A 17,686-nucleotide genomic window follows, 5' to 3' on the forward strand; every position below is an offset into this window, starting at 1 on the left:
CTCTTCTTGAAATTCTTTGCATTTTCACATCAAAAATGTGAGTATGGTGTCAGTCGACTTTCATCTCTGTCCTGATCCCGCTCACCCTTTTATAAATTAAATCAGAATCAAAGGTCTATAAAATCTATGTTATACCTGCTCCACTTTGACGTCGTAGTCTCCAAGGATCTTCTTTCCCCGAAACACTTTGACCCTGGGAAAAAAAGAGAGAGAGAGAGATGAGATTGAGGCTGACATTTGTGCAGCTGTCTGTGCTGCCCTCTACTGGACACATCGCACTCCCTGAGGAACAAATGATGGAGAGAAAATGGATGCCTGCTTGTGCGCTGTGAATGGCCAAACTTTTGTAGGAGACTGTTTTTTTTTTTAATGAGATTGTTGATTAGCTTAAAAAATATTCAGCAAATCAGCGTTGCCAAACCAAAACTGCAATTAGTGTCCGTCAATGGGCTGTTACATCAAAATCTGATTAAACCTGCAATTCTGCTGCAAATAATAAAGCGTAATCTTGCAGCTTGAATGATGAATGTTCCCAATAACAATCTGAATTGATGTTGACTTCTTAATATCTTGGCTGCTACTCGCTCAAGAGTGATGTAGAAATAGATTGCAAGCAAACACACACACACACACAGGCAGGCAGATGGAGGGCAGGCAGACAAAACCAGACTGACGGAGAGGAGGAGACGAGCAGAGGCACCAAGACCGCCAGACAAAACACAAACAGACAAAACTCTCAGGACGTTCATTTAATCTACACTGTGGATGTATCGCAGATGCTTTACACTGCCTCCATCATCAGACCATAGTTGAATACAGCCATAACCATAAGCCTGATGATATGGCAACAATAAAAAACTATGACTGTCTTTAAAGAAGATATTTTATAAACTATAGAAAACTTAAATCAGTTTGTGGAATGGGCTTATAATAAAAAAATGGATTTCTCCAATTATCAGCAGGTTCTGAAATTCTCTGTACAGTATCACTGCACCAGAATCTGCCATTAAATTAAATGTGTGCGTGTGTGTGTGCTCATGGTCCCTCTGTACACCTCAAACTAAAATGTATGCAAGATTCATTCCCAATAACCTCATAGGACCCTGTGTAGTGCAGCACGGAAGCATCTGGCTTGTTAGTTTGGTTCATTAGGATCAGACCATCTGTGAGAGTGACACTCTGAGGGCACGATGCAGGAACTTGAAACTGTCAATGACCACACAAGCAAAATTGGTGACCTCAGCATTACAGCGATAAATCTTTTTCAGTCCCCCCACAAGGTGCATTTTGATTGGCGTTTGCTTTCAGGGAGAATGGGCAGCTGCATGAACAAACTACAATGCTGCCGTGATGATGACGACACACTAACCTCCACCACTGGAAGCTCTCACATAAAGAAACAAACACACGACAGGCGTCATCGCTCTGACTGAAACGTGTAAAGTCAAATTTGCAGTTTCTCAGAAGAATTCAATGCAGAATCAAGCATCTAATGAGGCTCCACATTCAGCGTCTTCAGTGTACACTGCTAAACAATACACAGAGCCATGGGATGCCAGGCCAACGCAGTAATCGACAATTACAGGCTAGTGTTCTACTGAAAGGCCTCTGATGTAGCTCCCTCATTAAAGTCCATTAAAAAAGCATAATGTAGCTGCCACATAGCAAAACACACCATCTGCGAGTAAGAATCCTAACAGAGCTGTTAGCGAAATCCCAACAGAGGACTTTTACAGGACACTTTCCAACCACAAATGAAAAAGTGATCTAGTACTGCTTCCTTTAGAACCATGCAAGTATATACAGTACTTAAGTATAATCTTTCTTTTCACATACCAAATTGTCCGTGCACTTTGACCAAGTAGAACCTACCCACGTTTCTATAGTAACTGCAGAAAATTTGTTTGCTCAGGCAATGTGTGGGTGACATTAAGATCATCTGCAGTTCTCAGTATTGCTATTATCCAAATAATGCAGAGTGGAAAACTGAGACAGAAATAAAGGTGAATTTACATAAGTACATGCTCTTTAATTCATGAGGTTCACAGCTCAAGCAGGGCACATCTGGCGTGAACATCTGAAGACTGGAGCTGCTCAAAGGGTTTTTTAGGATAAATATACCCAAATATATAATTCTGGAGAAACTGGGAATCTCAGGAAGTATGATAAAGTGATATTGATGATATAATAAGTATCAACAGTTTTATGGGATGTTGAACTAATGTGTTTTTGAAGCTTCATGTTTAAAATGTATGGACTATGCCACTCTGTAAACCTTAGAGGATTTTCCCACCTTGATGACATGGATGAATTAGATGCACAGGAAACATCACGACCAAACTGTGGCTGTACACTGAGCGACGTTCAACAGCTGAGCATGAGATTACATTTTGAATACTGATCTGTGGATGAACCCTTTCAGATCAATGCATGGTAATGACAGAGGGAGACAGAGAAAGATGAGTGGAATTAGTGTCTTAAATGATGGACCTTCATTGGACCAATATTATTATTTACCCAAACTTGGTTCCACAGCCTACTCTGTGTACCCCGAAGAACAATATGTTCTAAACTGCAAATCGACAATTGCTCACATAATTGAATTATAGTCAGAAGTAGCACAACAGCCAAAGAAATATCCTCTTCAAGCTTTGTTTTACATAGATTATAGTCTTGTATAATATAATTAGTTACTGTTGGCAAGAATAACCACAGTAATCAGGGTGTAATGACTGTGTCTGCTCCTACTATGATAGATTTCACTTCATGACAGGTGATGTTCTTTCTCACACACTCCAACACGCTTTCTTTTTTCTCGCTTTCTCTCCCTCTCCCTTTCTCCTTGCATTGCTATATTTCTCACACTTTACTTCAAAATGCACAATTTCCCCCACCCCCCATCTGTTCTTCTCTCCCCTCTCTAGTGTTCATGATCGATTCAATGCATACACACATTAAAAGGAACGCATGCATACAAATGAGCCATGCGTGTCAAGTGACTGCTTTTTAATGGGTTCAGTCAACAAGAATGATTGCGCAGGGGCGCTTGTGTTGCTAAGCTGTATTAAAAATGTAGGAATCACAAGTCAAGATTAAGGAATCACGAAAAACGAACTATCTATGACGGTGACTTTGATTGGTTAAAATTATTTTTTTCAATGAGCTGCACAAAACTACAATCCCCCTATTCTGGCAATCGCATAGTCACTTTAGCAATACAAGACTTAACAAGCCCTGGCCTTCTCCATGGCTTGGTCCATGAATGGAGTGGAGAGTGTTAAACAAGAATCTCATAGTCGGGGTAAAAGGGCACAAAAGGTGTAACAACAGTCCTGTCAGCTCGAGCGTGGGGGGAGACAGTGTAATTATTTGGCCAGCTGGCAAGCTGTAACTGTGGGTATAGAGATGAGAACACCGTGGAAGGAATAGCACCAGGGCTGGTGAACTGCGCTGGCTGCAGACTAAGAATTTATTTTTTAGTTTCTCTGGAAACTTTCTAACGACATGCTATCTGTTTCTGTCATTTTTTCCAGGTGTTCTTGGTGCTGGTGTCAAAGCATGTTTGCGTATTCACTGCAGTCTGTGGACCGAATCTTTGACACATGGTGCACTTCCGACCACGGCCCGAAATGTGACACTAGTGTTTTACTATTGATGATTTATGGGGAAAATGCACAGTAGGACTTTTCTGCCAAATGCTACTTAATGATAAATCTTTTCAATAAGATCCACTTAAGAGAAAGGGTGGGATGATGCATGTAACAGCAAGAAGGCTGGATTATTTATATCCCGCAAAACTAATAATGTGCATGGGAAGAAATAACTTATTCAACAGGACACCACAGGCGGAAAATGTGATAAACACAAGCAATTCTGCAAGAAATAAAGAAGGTAATGTTGTAGGGAGTTGATGCATAAAGTCATGTAAAAACACAAACATTAAATGAAAAATTGTGTTTGTCTTCTACATGGCATGCTACCATTCTTTATTTGTAAATGGTAAATGGTCTATATTGTGATTTTTTTCCCTCTTGATGACCACTCAAAGCGCTTTACACTAAAGTTTAATGCCATTCACTCATTTACACAGACATTCATACAGGACATCTATGGGCAGCACTTCGCTCCATACTGAATTGTTACCAACTTTCTTTTAATAGGATTGTCGTAACAAACATGATTTGGTATGATCTGTACATTCGAGATAGTCCAAGCTGATTTTTGTCATCATTTCATTTAGCATTTTCAAGCTTCTTCTGACACTTTGACACAGTAGGTTGGACGACTGCAGTGAATCAACCAGAGACTCTCAGGGACAGACAATTATTTATCTTCTCTTAAGCAGCGGTTCAGACTTGAGTCATTTACCGTTTGACAAGTGAGTGTTTGATTTTCCCTCTGTGCACATAATGGGCCCAAGAAGACAAAGAAAATGGCCAGAAGCACCAGAGTTGTGATGGCTGCACCGGCTGAACATGCTTAGCATACAAAGCTTTACATCGGTATGGAATTGGCTCATGTGTCCTTGCATGAGATGAATATGTCGCTTGAATTATTCAGCTGCAGCAGATGAGGCTGTGACGCCTCCTCCTGCCATCATCCACTCTGAGGAAATCAGGTAGAATAAAGACTGACATTTTTAAAGCTACAATGACTGAAAAAAGATATTCCTGGAGTCTAATTAAAATGTATTGTCGTGTCCTTGGTCATTTTAAATGTCTGTAAGCAGCTTCTGCAATGCAACAGACTTTGTCTTCGGTCAATAAATCCTGTCACATGACTGATAGGGACACAGGCTATATCTGATTAAAAAGTTAAATACAGAGGTTTTGGGTGTTGAGGCTTAAATAAACCTTTGACAGAGCTGGACTATATTACTTTTGCTGAGTAATTCACACTTATATATTTCATAGATAATTCATTTCTAATTGACCAGCCTATTACTGGTGATTAAGCATGTTTTTTTACATAATCCATAAAGGCTGCTCTTCTAAATATTAATATGTTGTTTAATAATAGATTTTTATTCAGAGGCACAGCAGCTCTTTTCCAGAGAGGAACTGGTTAAATGTTCTATTGGAGGCATCTGATGAATTAAAGATCTGTTTAAAAAGGTCATGTAGCGTTAGTAAAACTGATTTATCAACCACTCAAATAAACAACTAGATTTATTTGAAAGTAGTACTCGAAATGTAGCAGGGGAAATAAACTTAAGTAGATATATGATCAATATAATATATCATTATACTACTTAGCTTTTTAAGTCATGCATTACCCTTCAAAAATCCTCTATTTGTTAATATTATAAGACATTTATTTTCCATTTGTTCAGTAAGTTTGACAAATGATGCTCAGAGATAGAAGTGTGTGCGTTTGTGTTGGCAGAGGGGTAGACGTGTGTGTCGTTGTGTTAGGGAGAGGTGTGTTTGTGTTGGTGAGAGGTAAGTGTGAGTTTGTGGTGGTATGTGTGTGTGTGTGTGTGTGTTTGTGTTAGTGAGATGTAACTGGGTGATTGTGTTGGTTAGAGGTATGTCTGAGTTTGTGGTGGCAGAGAGGTAGAACTGTGTGTTTGTGGTGGTAGAGAGGTAGAAGTGTGTGTGTGTGTGTGTGTGTGTGTGTGTGTGTGTTTGTGTATGGGTTGGTGAGAGGTCAGTGTGTTCATGCGTTTATTACATTACTGTGATGAATGATGACCTGGCGGGCAGGATATTTTCTCATGTTGACACAAATGCACACTAAGGAGTGTGTACATGTTTGTGGACATTGGTTTGTGTATGTGTGTGTGTGTTCTACAGTATCCACCAGTGGCACAGCTGCTTTATTGAAAAATCTAGGGAACAAGCTGGAACAAACTGCAATGATGATTGCTTTCTTAAGGTTTCACTGAGACCAGCCTGCAGATACTGAGAGTTACTGAAGTGTTTTGTGTGTGTGTGTGTAGGTGTGTGTGTGTTTGTGTGACTGGTCATGAGAGTGTTGTTATTGTTCTTCTTGTCGTTGGAAAGCACACAGGTGACATTAATCTTATTTTGTTTTAACTCAGCATTAACGCAACTATTGTAGCCGTGATTTTCTCTTGTTCATCAACACCACCCCACACACACACACGCACACACCTCACAGTTTGCCTCTCATTGCCTCCTGAAGGTTCTCTGACATTAACCTTTTCATCCTTTCATATATTTCTCAGAGCAGAAGGACATTTTCATTTGATTAAAAAGTAATTTACTAGATTTTGCAATTAACTTGGGATTTGAGCTGACAGCTGTCAAAAGTCTGCAGAACTGAATCTGACTGAGGTTTTCAAACTGGCAGAACATGACAGTTTGGGAAAAATACAATCTATCATTTCCCCACCACTAAAGACTGATTCTCAAACATTTCAGGCATTTTTTAAATTTGAAATTAGAAAAGGTAGATTCAAAGCTTGTCCCCTTGATTTGAGAGGGAATCCTGGAGGAGGCATTGTGAGAATGATCAGCACCGTCAGTCCTTGCTTTCAGTCATCAATATTAGAATCAAATTGTGAATAAAACATGATAATTAACAAACTGAGTACTCCACACAGAATAGGAATGGCAACTAGGAAGTACACTGATAAACAAATCTTTGCTCATTAGACCCCAAATAATTCTTGGAAATTCGTTTAAGATGATTGACTGGGTAATGAAAATCTATCAACATGGCTGTTAACAACATAATAAACATTTTTAATGCAATTAACCGTATTTCTCTGCGCTAGCTTTGGTGCCATGGTATAATGATTCTGCCGCTGTCGCTCCTATCAAATTAACTGAATGAACAATTAGCCTGGAATCCTATTCATCCAGGCTGAAGGAAGTGGTTTCAGTTCACTAGTTGAGGGGAGTGACGAAGCCGAACAGTAGCTATCTGATACCGGGCACGATAATTTCCAAACCATTATTAAAACTGAGCCAACAACCACCTTATTACTGCAAAGTACTGGCTGTGTCAGAAAAGCCTCTATGACTGTGCTAAAACAGTCTGATTAGAAATTTTGTATGTGTTTTAAAATTAAATTGCCAAAGAAAATGGAACTGCAATTGTAATTAATTAATTAACAATTTAATATCAATTAAACTGAAAAGAAAAACTATCTTTAACATGTTCATTGTAAATTTCCAAAATCTAAACGAGACCTTTAACACAATACTGACACACTCGTGGTTCTGAGGCCGCACAGCAATGCGGGATCAAAATTAGAAAATGGAAATGACTCCTAGCCTGATGTTATCGAAACCTTATGACAAAGACATGTAATCCAGGGTTGATATTTCACAGTTTAACTACTTAATTACATACTCTATTTAAAAAAACTATGAATAAAAACAAAAACAACCAAATATATATTATACACATCTTTTTTAGCATTTTTTATTCTAGAAAATATATGGACAAAGCGATAAGTCCACTTTTTATCGCTCAACCGATAAAAACTTCAGGCTCTACGTTGGTGATGTAGAGACTCTATGATGTAAGTGCTATTTACTGTCTTTATTATGACATTTTCCTGCCTTGTAGTGAGGCTTGGGTCGCAATTTTGCCTGGACATGACACAACTCGAGAGAGAATATGCTGAGCCCGACCCCAACCAGAAAGGTATTCAGTTTTTTGTATTTGAACCCACCCCATGCCTGACTTTTTTTTCCCAGACTAAGCATTTGCAACGTCGATAGTCAAGCACACATGATCCAACCCAACCCGATTCCACATTCTCACATTCATGTATATCGGTAACATGCTGCTCAGGGGAATACTTGACTTGACTGATACTTGACAACTGATTAAAATTTCATTGGCTGAGCTTAAATTCAACTCAGTGTCTGCCTCAGATCGGCTTGTCTCCTGAAGTAAGATGCATGTCTTGATGCATGGTCTTCAGTCACTGTGGGCTTTTAAGTTTAAGGGTTTTGTTCTCAGATTAATGCAGTCAAAGGGACAGTGTTTTAAACTCAAGATTTCACCATAACACGATTGTGTTGTAAAAGCCCGGGCCGCAAGCTAATCAGATCTTGCAGAGCAAAATAAAGGGCCTGTGAAAAATCTAATTTTACCAAGAACCTTGGATGTACCTTATATCTCTTTGAAATTTGCACTGGTTGGGCAATTTGATTTAAGAGTCAAGAGCTTGGGCACACGATTTTTCAAGTACAAAATTGTTGCCTGTCGTCTTTGCGCCAAGATGAGCAGTGATATAATGACAGCTACGCTCTGATTCATCTCCTAGCAAGATCAAACTAAGGTGAGCACTGTTCCTGGTTTCATGGTGGGTTAAGACAGAGTGTCTGTCTGCAGCAAGACGGAGAGACAATTCATCACTGCAGACAAGCCTGCTGTGACTTTGCACAAATGAGACTTTACGACTGCTTTATCCAGATGCTCATCTCGCTACTGTCTCTATTTATGTGTCCTGCTGTCTGTCTGGACACACAACAGAGCACACACTTACAGTACATACTTTAAATGCACACATCCTGCACGTATTGAGAGAAATAAAGACAAAAACACTGTCTTGTCAGTGAAACAGTAGAGTATTATTTCAAGGTTGAGCAAACACTAGTGTTCGATAGTAGAGGAGGAACACTGGGAAATGTCACACGACTTAAGATTCTGTATTTAAACAACCCGTTTATCGACATAGTTTATCACAGCATTTGGTTATTTAGTGTATTAACATAATGTAATGACCCTTTGACCGTTGACTAATATATGAGTTTAAATGCTTGTGGAAAATTAAAAATTTGATGGACATAACATAAACCTATATTCAGTTTCCTTGTACTGATTCAAAAGAGGATGGGGTAAGAATATGTTTAAAGGCAGTGGGAGTGAGAGACAGTGAATACATGCCAACAGATTTTGCTAATTTAAAGACAGACAGACAGTAAGACAGTGAGAGAAGACTGAACTGCTGATCAACCTATTGCCTTTTACTTTGCCTATTATGAGCCAAAAAGAAAATGTTCCCGGGTACCACGGGCAGATGGTTGATAGACGTTCAGGGGTTTCCTCTGCCAAACAACAAAACAAACAAACCGAACAAACAGCATGATATGCAGAATCATTTTTCCTTTTCTCTACAAATCAGAGTGCCCTGTGGCTATATAGGAATCTATTGGTCTTTATTTATTGAAATGAGGCAGGGAAAAAACATCTGGATGCATGTGGCACAAACATACATGTAACCAGATTATCTTTTGCTGATTATGGGAACAAGCATTCATATAGTACGGTGCCATCTGACGGAGGGGCTGGAGTGAGATGAATGCTTGGTACAGGCATCAACAATGCCTGATGACATCAGCTCCGTCTTTAGAAGCAGCCGCCTGTCTCCTAATGGGCCGGGTGGGGAGTTTGGTTTGGCTTTGCCGCAGAGAAAATCGTTTTCATCCTAGGAGGTGCAGAGTAGTCCCAGGAACAGACAGCACTCTGACTCAGTTAGGATTCTATGGACAGAGGCTGTTTCCTTTTTAAGATAGATGTTTGTTTAGGTGATACTACATTTACTTTAAAAGACAGCCTAAGATACAAGCCAAGCTGGTGACTATACCACAATCATCCAAATAACAAATTATAATGTGTTTTTATAACCTAGGATTTTTGCATTGTTTACTAAATTCTAGAGCCTGACCAATACATGGGTCGAATGTGAGTGTTTTGCTTATTTATTATTTTGCCAATATGCACTGATATGAAGACATTTATTTCACAGAAAAACAATGCAGAGAAGATTGGTATTTATGAGTAAATTCCACATTTTAATCATCTAAATATTTCCAAGTTCAATATTTTGGTTGTATTTGTGTTTTTTTTTATTTATACTTATTGATTATACATTTTATGGTAAAATTGTAAAATATCAGGCCTCAAATGTATTTTGTTGTCATAAGGTTTTTATAACAACATTTTAGGATGTACACTTTCTGATGCATTACAATAAGAAGATTTTCTCACCCTAATATCAGAATCAGCCCTAATAATCAATACCGGTCGGCCTCTACTAGATTCATTAGTAATGTTTTAACATACTTTGAATTAGTACAAACTCTTTCTATTCGGTTAAATGTGACATTACACATACATTAAAATGCAAATATGGCATCATGTGTGTCACATGCAGTCCTGGCATTTAGGTCATGTTTTATTATACTATTATTCAATATTTGTCTTCTGTTTTATTTTGTATCACAGTCTCAGTCTCGTTTCAGATTCTCACTTCCTGTTCTCCCCATATCTGATTACCTGCTGCGCCCTTGTACGTTCACCGATGTCTCATTATCCGCCAGCCGCTCAGAGTATTTAATCTTGGTGTTTCTTTTGTCTGTTCCCTAGTTACCTGCAGCATCCCACTCCTTGTGAGAGTAATTGTGTATGACCTTATTGTTCGAGTTTGTTGGACCTGTGTTTGCCTTATCGTCTTGGATACCTCTGCATTCAAGTCCGTCTTGCTTTGCACCAACCCTTTGAGTAATCTGGCTTTTGAGCTTATCCCTGCATCTCAAATTGTGCAATGGAGTCCTTTGTCTGCGCCTTGCTAACAATGTGAAAGATGGACAAACACAATCTTGTTTTGTATCAGAATGGGCACCAAACTGCACTGCACCACCTGCTCTACATAATAATACGCTACACCTGACTAGGCACAGGCAAGCTCATTTGGAGCTACATTATAAAGTAAACAAAGCAGACAAAATTAACAAAATCAACAGTCCCGGTGCTCGTTCTCTTGCATTACAAGCTTTGCACCTGCAGTGAACTGAAGCCCACTGCGCCCTCGATGTTGAAATACCCACCTATTGACTGTTTTTTTCCCTTTTTTACTCTCACTATCTATCATACAGTCTCTTTAACGCTAAAACAAGCCAAGAAACTTCATCCCATTCACTTTTTCATCAGTATACTGTACATTAAAAGATATTGATATACTCCAGAGCAGCTTGTACCTCATACTAAAATAAGATTGGCAATGGAGGCCATGGCAATTTACTGCCCCATTGCACAGAACTCGATTAATGTTGTCCCCCGAGAAATGGCAGTAAAGGAGACCTTTATGTAGCCCGTTGATTCCTCAATTACTGTTTTTCCAGGAGTAGCAGTGACGCCTTCTAAAAACTGTGACATCGGAGTTAAGAATTTTAATATGGATGTCATGTAAGGAAGCTTTCAAAACAGGCAATATGTTGGCATGAAATATTATATTATGCTAGGTCTTAGTTTAATTCAAGGCCTGTAAGTGTAGCGAAGCATTTGACATGAATCAGCTTAAGAAAAATTTCTGAATATATCTTTTTTTTGTCAGTGAGTCTGTCAATTTTATGAAATGTGCAGAGTATGCAGGAAAAACAATACCAATATTAATCTTAAAGCATGTTTATTATCTAGTTTTGATATTACCTACTATTTTAATCATTGCATAATGTTTTATTTTGTTTATATACATCTCCCATGTGTAATATCTGTATTCTTATATTTGTGCCATTAGGTTTTCTGCTGATGTGTGATCTTGCCTCTTCATTTATTTATTGTGTGAGTAGCTGAGTGCATTGCAGGTCATCTTTTTTACAACAGCAGCTGGTAATACATTTTTAGATGCAGGGAATTTGCAGCTACACGCTCTATCTAGTATTGGATCTTTATCTATCCGTGTCTTAGCTTTCGTAGCTAATTAAGTAACATAACAGTTGATGCTGTTCTGCTTCACTGAGCCATTCTCTCCAACAGAGATGAGAAGCAAAGAGAGGGCGTGTCAAAGAGCTACATAGAAATAAAAACATGAAAGAGCTGTTGTACAGTTTCCAATAGTAGTTAATTAATCGATTAATTAGCCAATTGAAACTGCTAGTGAACTGCAAGTTACCTTTTATCTTTTACCTTTTACCATAATCCTAAAAGTAAAAGAAAATAATGTAAAGATTAAGCCCACACCAAAATCAAAACTTCAGTTATTAAAGCTAAAACATGTACACACCGATAAACACAGGTTTGACTTTAGAAACCCTAAAAAGTTCATGTGCATCAGTGGTGGAGAATGTTTTCAGTCCTGATTAATGTACCAGTTTGTTGTTTACAATATTCCGCACCCCACACGGTGACGAGTAATCAATGAGCAAGTTTCCGCTCGAAGAAATCCAACTGCAGGGAGATAACTCCTGCTTGTTGTCTATTCAGACTGACGGTAAACTTTGAAACTGTTCATGTGTAAATCTTCAGTCGATTGTGACAACGACTGTTTAAAGTTCACCCGCTGAGAAGAATTTTAGACAAACTGTCCTCTCTAATAAATTAAGAATTAAGGTAGTGCTAGGGATGTGTGGATCAGAACATTTGAGGTATGACATTTTTGACTTTAACAACTAAAACTTCAAACTCCCTAAATCAACGCAAAAGTTAACACAGGTTTGTTTTAACATAATAAACTTGACTTAACTTGAGATTAACCCAGATGAGAAGAGGCATCTTGTCAACATCCAACCAGCAAACTCAAGTAAGTCACACTAGGTCTGTCTGCAAATGACACATCATTTAAAGTGCAGTGTCTTGTTTTGTCTAGTCCATCTTTGTATAGATCAAACAAATGAGATAGAACTTGATAATGTGCTAGTCGGCAGATTAAGTTACTGGATAGATCCAGTTGGACTATAGTGGATCCCATCTTGATGCTGGATCGTGATCTTGCTGGCTGCTGACCAGAGACTATGATTGCAGCAGGACTGCTTGAAATATAGTATTGAAAAATGTTTAGCCTCATCGATGCTGCTAAAAACTTTAATCCTGATGATGTTTTCGTACACTTGACATCTATTGCACTTCTGTCCGTCCTGGGAGAGGGATCCCTCACATGTGGCTCTCTCTGAGGATTCTACGTATTTTTACCTATTAAAATGTTTTTTAGTAGTTTTGTCCTTACTCTTGCTGAGGGTTAAGGACAGAGGATGTCACACCATGTTAAAGCCCTATGAGACGAATTGTGATTTGTGAATATGGGCTATACAAATAAAATTTGATTGATTGATTGATTATGGCTGTTTCCCTCCTTTTCAACTCTTTGTGCTAAAACAAAGCTTAACAATTGGCTCCAGCTTCATATTCACTATACACACTATACACACTCTATATACACTCTCTGCAAGGAAGCCTTATTTTCTGATGCTGTCAAAAAAACAAGTAAATGAAGTTGTCTTAGTTCACAGATCCTCTTACCATATGGAAACATCAGACACAATCCACGTTGTCCTGATCGTATTGTACATGGACAAGGTGGAATCATAACGATGAGCAGAAATAGACGACTAACAGGCAGCAGTCTGTTGTTTGTCATCATTTGAGCCAAGATCCCAAAGCTAAACACTCATTAAAGCTGCTCAGCTCTGCACAACACATGCACACAGACACACAAGCCTTTAATGTTGAGTCTCTCTTTCATTGTTCACCATAGTGGTTTGTCACATAACGGCAATACCAAGGACCTCTGCTTCTGTTCGCTTCAGTGCAACTCATTAATTGCATCTTGTGAGGCACCCTGCATTAGTGTTGGGTGGCTGTGACTGTGTGTGTGTGTGTGTGTGTGTCAGATGCAAAGAGAAATAGTTTAAAAAGAGACAGATGTCACACTGAACATACAGAATGTCAATGAGATGTTGTTTGTGTTCCTCACTTCAACCTCTGAAGACGTGCCTGTAGAATTAACCACACTTTCGCATTTTCAATTCAGGACTTGTATCGTGTACAATTAAGGAGAGTTTGGGGAATTGGGATTGACACATGGGATCATGTAGAGTGCACATATATTAAGATGTGCAGCATGTTTGGCATAGAGGAGGTCAAACAACAGGATGATAGAGAGAGAGAGGGTAACGACAGATGAAGGACCTCCAGTCCCGCTGGTTTAAATAAATCTTTCCTCCTCAGGTCAATAGTTAAAAACTGAAGCAAAAACAACAGCAACAGTTCAAAGTGTTAATATGTCATCTTAACTTCTAAAGCTATCATTCGTTCATACTTCGTTATCTTGCTTTATTTAATTCTTATGTACATATTCAAAAAAAAGACCAGCTCACTTGCTATGTGCTCTGCTCTTATTTAAAATTCTAATTGTCAGACTTAGTGACTTTGAGACGTCTCTGAGGACAATACGAAATCAGAAGATCCTGTGTCTAGAATGCAATTACTTGTACTCTAAAATGGAAGTGCATTTAAACCAAAATCAGGGTGATGGAAAAACATGACTCATCACATACATGAGGATTGACTTGTTAATGATTGTTGTACAGTGACAACCTGATAACATTTAGTTAAAAGTGGCTCTTATTATAATGATTTTTGTTTGAACAATGTTTTGTTGAATTGTTCATTTTCCAGTAAGTGGTTTTAATAAGTTATTTGATGCTATAAAAACAGGGTTAAACATTTTGATTGACAACTGAAATTGGCTCGTGTTTTGGCCGAGCATGTGTTTCGGTGGAAACTCGATAACACAGCACCATCCCCTGATCGCTACCGCTCTTTTCTGTCAAGGGGCAAGAATTGGAAACAGGTCGTCCATCTTTACTTACAATCTAATCTTATATCCTCTAAAGCCCGGTGCTCCACTTCAGACTGTGACGTTCGCAATCAGGGAACAAAAGGCTTTCGACACAGAGGGGATAATAAAAGTTGAGCCTTTGTAGCCCAACAAGCCACAGGCAGCAGCAGCAGTAACACTGAGGGACTGTAGCTTCCCTGTAGCCTCACATTAGAGAACTGTTGTATTCTCATGGCTCCACAAACACTCTGCAGTCACATGGTATTAAATGTATTTTGAGCTTTGCTTTATCAGGATATTCAGCTTCATCTGTGCACGATATACAAATGAGTCAGGGTAATGGTGTAACACTGAGCTGAAGCGTTTGGTCCAAACATGTGCAGAACAGAGGCAATATTTTCCCCTCTAGTTTTCCAGCCTCAATTCTACATCTGAGTCTAAAGTTGTCTCTACATCGCTGGCTTGACATTCTCATCATCACTCGCTGCCCCCCCCCCCCCCCCGCAAAATCTTACTCCTACACTTGACATCTCACCTCAATCTCCATCCATTTCCTCTGTCCTATAACCTCTCACTCTCTGCCCCTCTCTCTCTTCCACCCACTCATTCAGCCTCTCATCCTCGTGTGGGTCTCATACTGTGTGTGAGTGTGTGTGTGTGTGTCTAAAAGTGTGCTGTTGAGCAATGACATGGCTGAGTGCAGCAGCCCTTGGGCAGTCATGTGCCGTGCTGCTCAGGCGGACGATGGAGACACGTGTCGCAGATCTTTCCGGTGACCATCCAGCTCAGTCTCTCTCCTTAACCCTCTGTTCACACACACACACACACACACACACGCCCACACACTGTCTCGCCATGCTTTTATTGTTTTATGCCCTGGGGCCTTTTTTTTGTTGCTTTCTCAGCATCTACTGTCGCCATAATTTTTCAAAAATTCTCCTACCCCAATCTTCAACACTATAAGAGCGTGTCCTTGCAGGAGTTTTGTCCTTTATTCACTTTCAATCATCCTCCACTCCCTCTCTGTTACTAACACATATAGTTGTATCACTAACAGGAGGTAAAGATCCATCACAACCTCCTTTCTCCAGGTGTTTCTCTCTGTCTCCAATCCTAGGCCTGTGCACACTGTTATCATCCCCTCTCTTCAGTTTTCTGTCACTCTCTCTATCTCTATCTAATGTTAATTGGCCTCACATTGGTGAAGAATATTCTGTTCACATGCTGGTACTTCACACACACACACAGTCACTTCCCACGACAAACCAGCTTAGTTAGACTAAGTCACATACAGCTGTTGTTACGTGAAGCAGTGGAGACGGACAAACTGTTGAGGACTGTCAAAATGCTGTCGTCTTTCCCATCTGCACCAGCTCCTTCTCTCTTTTCCTTTTCTTGAGCCAATTACCTGCTGTCAAAGTTGAAAATCTCCCTCTCCACGTCCACCCCTGCACAAACTCTGGCTCCCAGGTCTTCTCCCTTCAAACGTCCAATCAGAGCCCCTTCATGCTCCATTTTCATCACCGCCACCAGTGTCAACTCTGCAGGGTGCAGTCTAAGTCTGCTTGGGTCTAAGCACCAAAGTCTGCTCCAATAAATTAAGTTTTATTATATATATAAGTTTCTCCTGATTCATAGGCCGTCAGAACCACTGTGACAAATTCCAGTAGGACCGGAGGGATTCTGTTGCTGGTTTTACTGGTCACTGTTTTTGTGGTGCAATAATATGAATACATCTGTATGCAAAAATGATAAATACCAAAGTTACTACCACTCACTCAGTCAGTCAGTATGTTAATTTTGGCCTTTTGAGTGGTAATAGCTAATAAAGTACTTATGTTGCAGTGGAGCTTCCATTAGCCTGAGCTAATTTAAAACTAACACACACAAAATCGTCGACACTGTTCCAGAGGATCAAACAATCAATTCCCCCTGACCTCTGTCATCTGTGCCATGTGTAGCTCTAATTGTCTTGTTAATCTCCAATGATATGAGTCTGATATCCAGAGGTCGGTTTTACAAATTCGGATGTTAAATGAGAAAGAGGTGTTTCATGTTTTATCTTTGTTGTGATTAATTCAATTATACTCAGTGTAAACTCATGAGTGTCTTTTTATTATGAGGCTGGGTGTAGATGCCAAAATACACCTTGACTTCAAGGTCTATCCTTCAAAGCCAGAGGATGGAGTCACAGCAAAGTCATTGTTAATAGAAAAGTGAGATAATCCTCCAGCCAAACATCACAATCTGTTGCATGAATGTGATTTTAAATGAACGAGAACCTTATTTAGATCAAGTTGTAAAGATTGAAACTGTAAAATAAAATTCAGTGTAAGGATGAAATCCTGCTCAGATTCCAGTTTCCTGCTTGTTGTTTTTTTTTCTGTCTCTGAACTGCCTCTTGCGTCTTTAATTTTTTATTATAGCTCTTTGTTACAGGGAAATGCATAACAATGTGTGACACTTTATAGCCACTGGGCTGAGAGGGATAAGGTTGGGTTTGATTGTAAAAAGGAAATGGGTAAGGAAGCAAACAAGAATGCTTCCTTACCGGGAAAATCATACCTCCTCCAAAGCCCAAACAGTCTCCTTAAATTTAATCAAGCATCCCCAAATTACACACACGCATAGATGTCAGTTCCCTTAATATGCCTGTTTTTTTCCGCATCAAGATCCATAAATTATTCCCTGAAAAGACTTCTACCTCAATTCCTGGATCTGCCCCTCTGCCCGACCAGATCTGTGCCTACATTTTCTGGGTTTGTTCTTGGCCTATGTCCCATCCTTCCATCAAGTTTCGTGGAAATCTGTTTGGTAGTTTTTTCGTAATGCTAGAAACAAACCATCCAACTAATGGACAGGGGGGAAATCATTACCTCCTTGGCAGAGGTAGTAAGAGAGATTAGACTGACTATGAGGTCTTTGATGAAGTGAAATGTGGATGTTTGAACAGGCTGGACTTTAGTGTGGCCCACACTTCACACACCAGCCTGTGAGGGAGAGGCTGCTGGCAGATGATGAGGCCAATCAAGCCTAAATAAGAGTTTGGCATCTCCCAGTAGGAGGTTGATGTTAAAGATTGCTCTGGTGTTGGAGGGAGAGTTCCCCATCAGAGCGTCTTCTCTGCTCTTCAGTCCTGTCACA

At 39.5% G+C, this 17,686-nt stretch overlaps 1 protein-coding gene across 1 annotated transcript in view; it reads right to left on the reverse strand.

The window, feature by feature from the left end:
- syn2b (synapsin IIb) overlaps positions 1–17,686 on the reverse strand; it is a 63,707-nt gene that overhangs the window by 29,258 nt on the left and 16,763 nt on the right. The window contains 1 exon segment of the mRNA XM_061070331.1: positions 136–193. Coding sequence (XP_060926314.1) covers positions 136–193 — 58 coding nt within the window.

The sequence above is a fragment of the Limanda limanda genome, chromosome 4 (genome assembly GCF_963576545.1).
Source record: "Limanda limanda chromosome 4, fLimLim1.1, whole genome shotgun sequence".
Lineage (NCBI taxonomy): Eukaryota > Metazoa > Chordata > Actinopteri > Pleuronectiformes > Pleuronectidae > Limanda > Limanda limanda.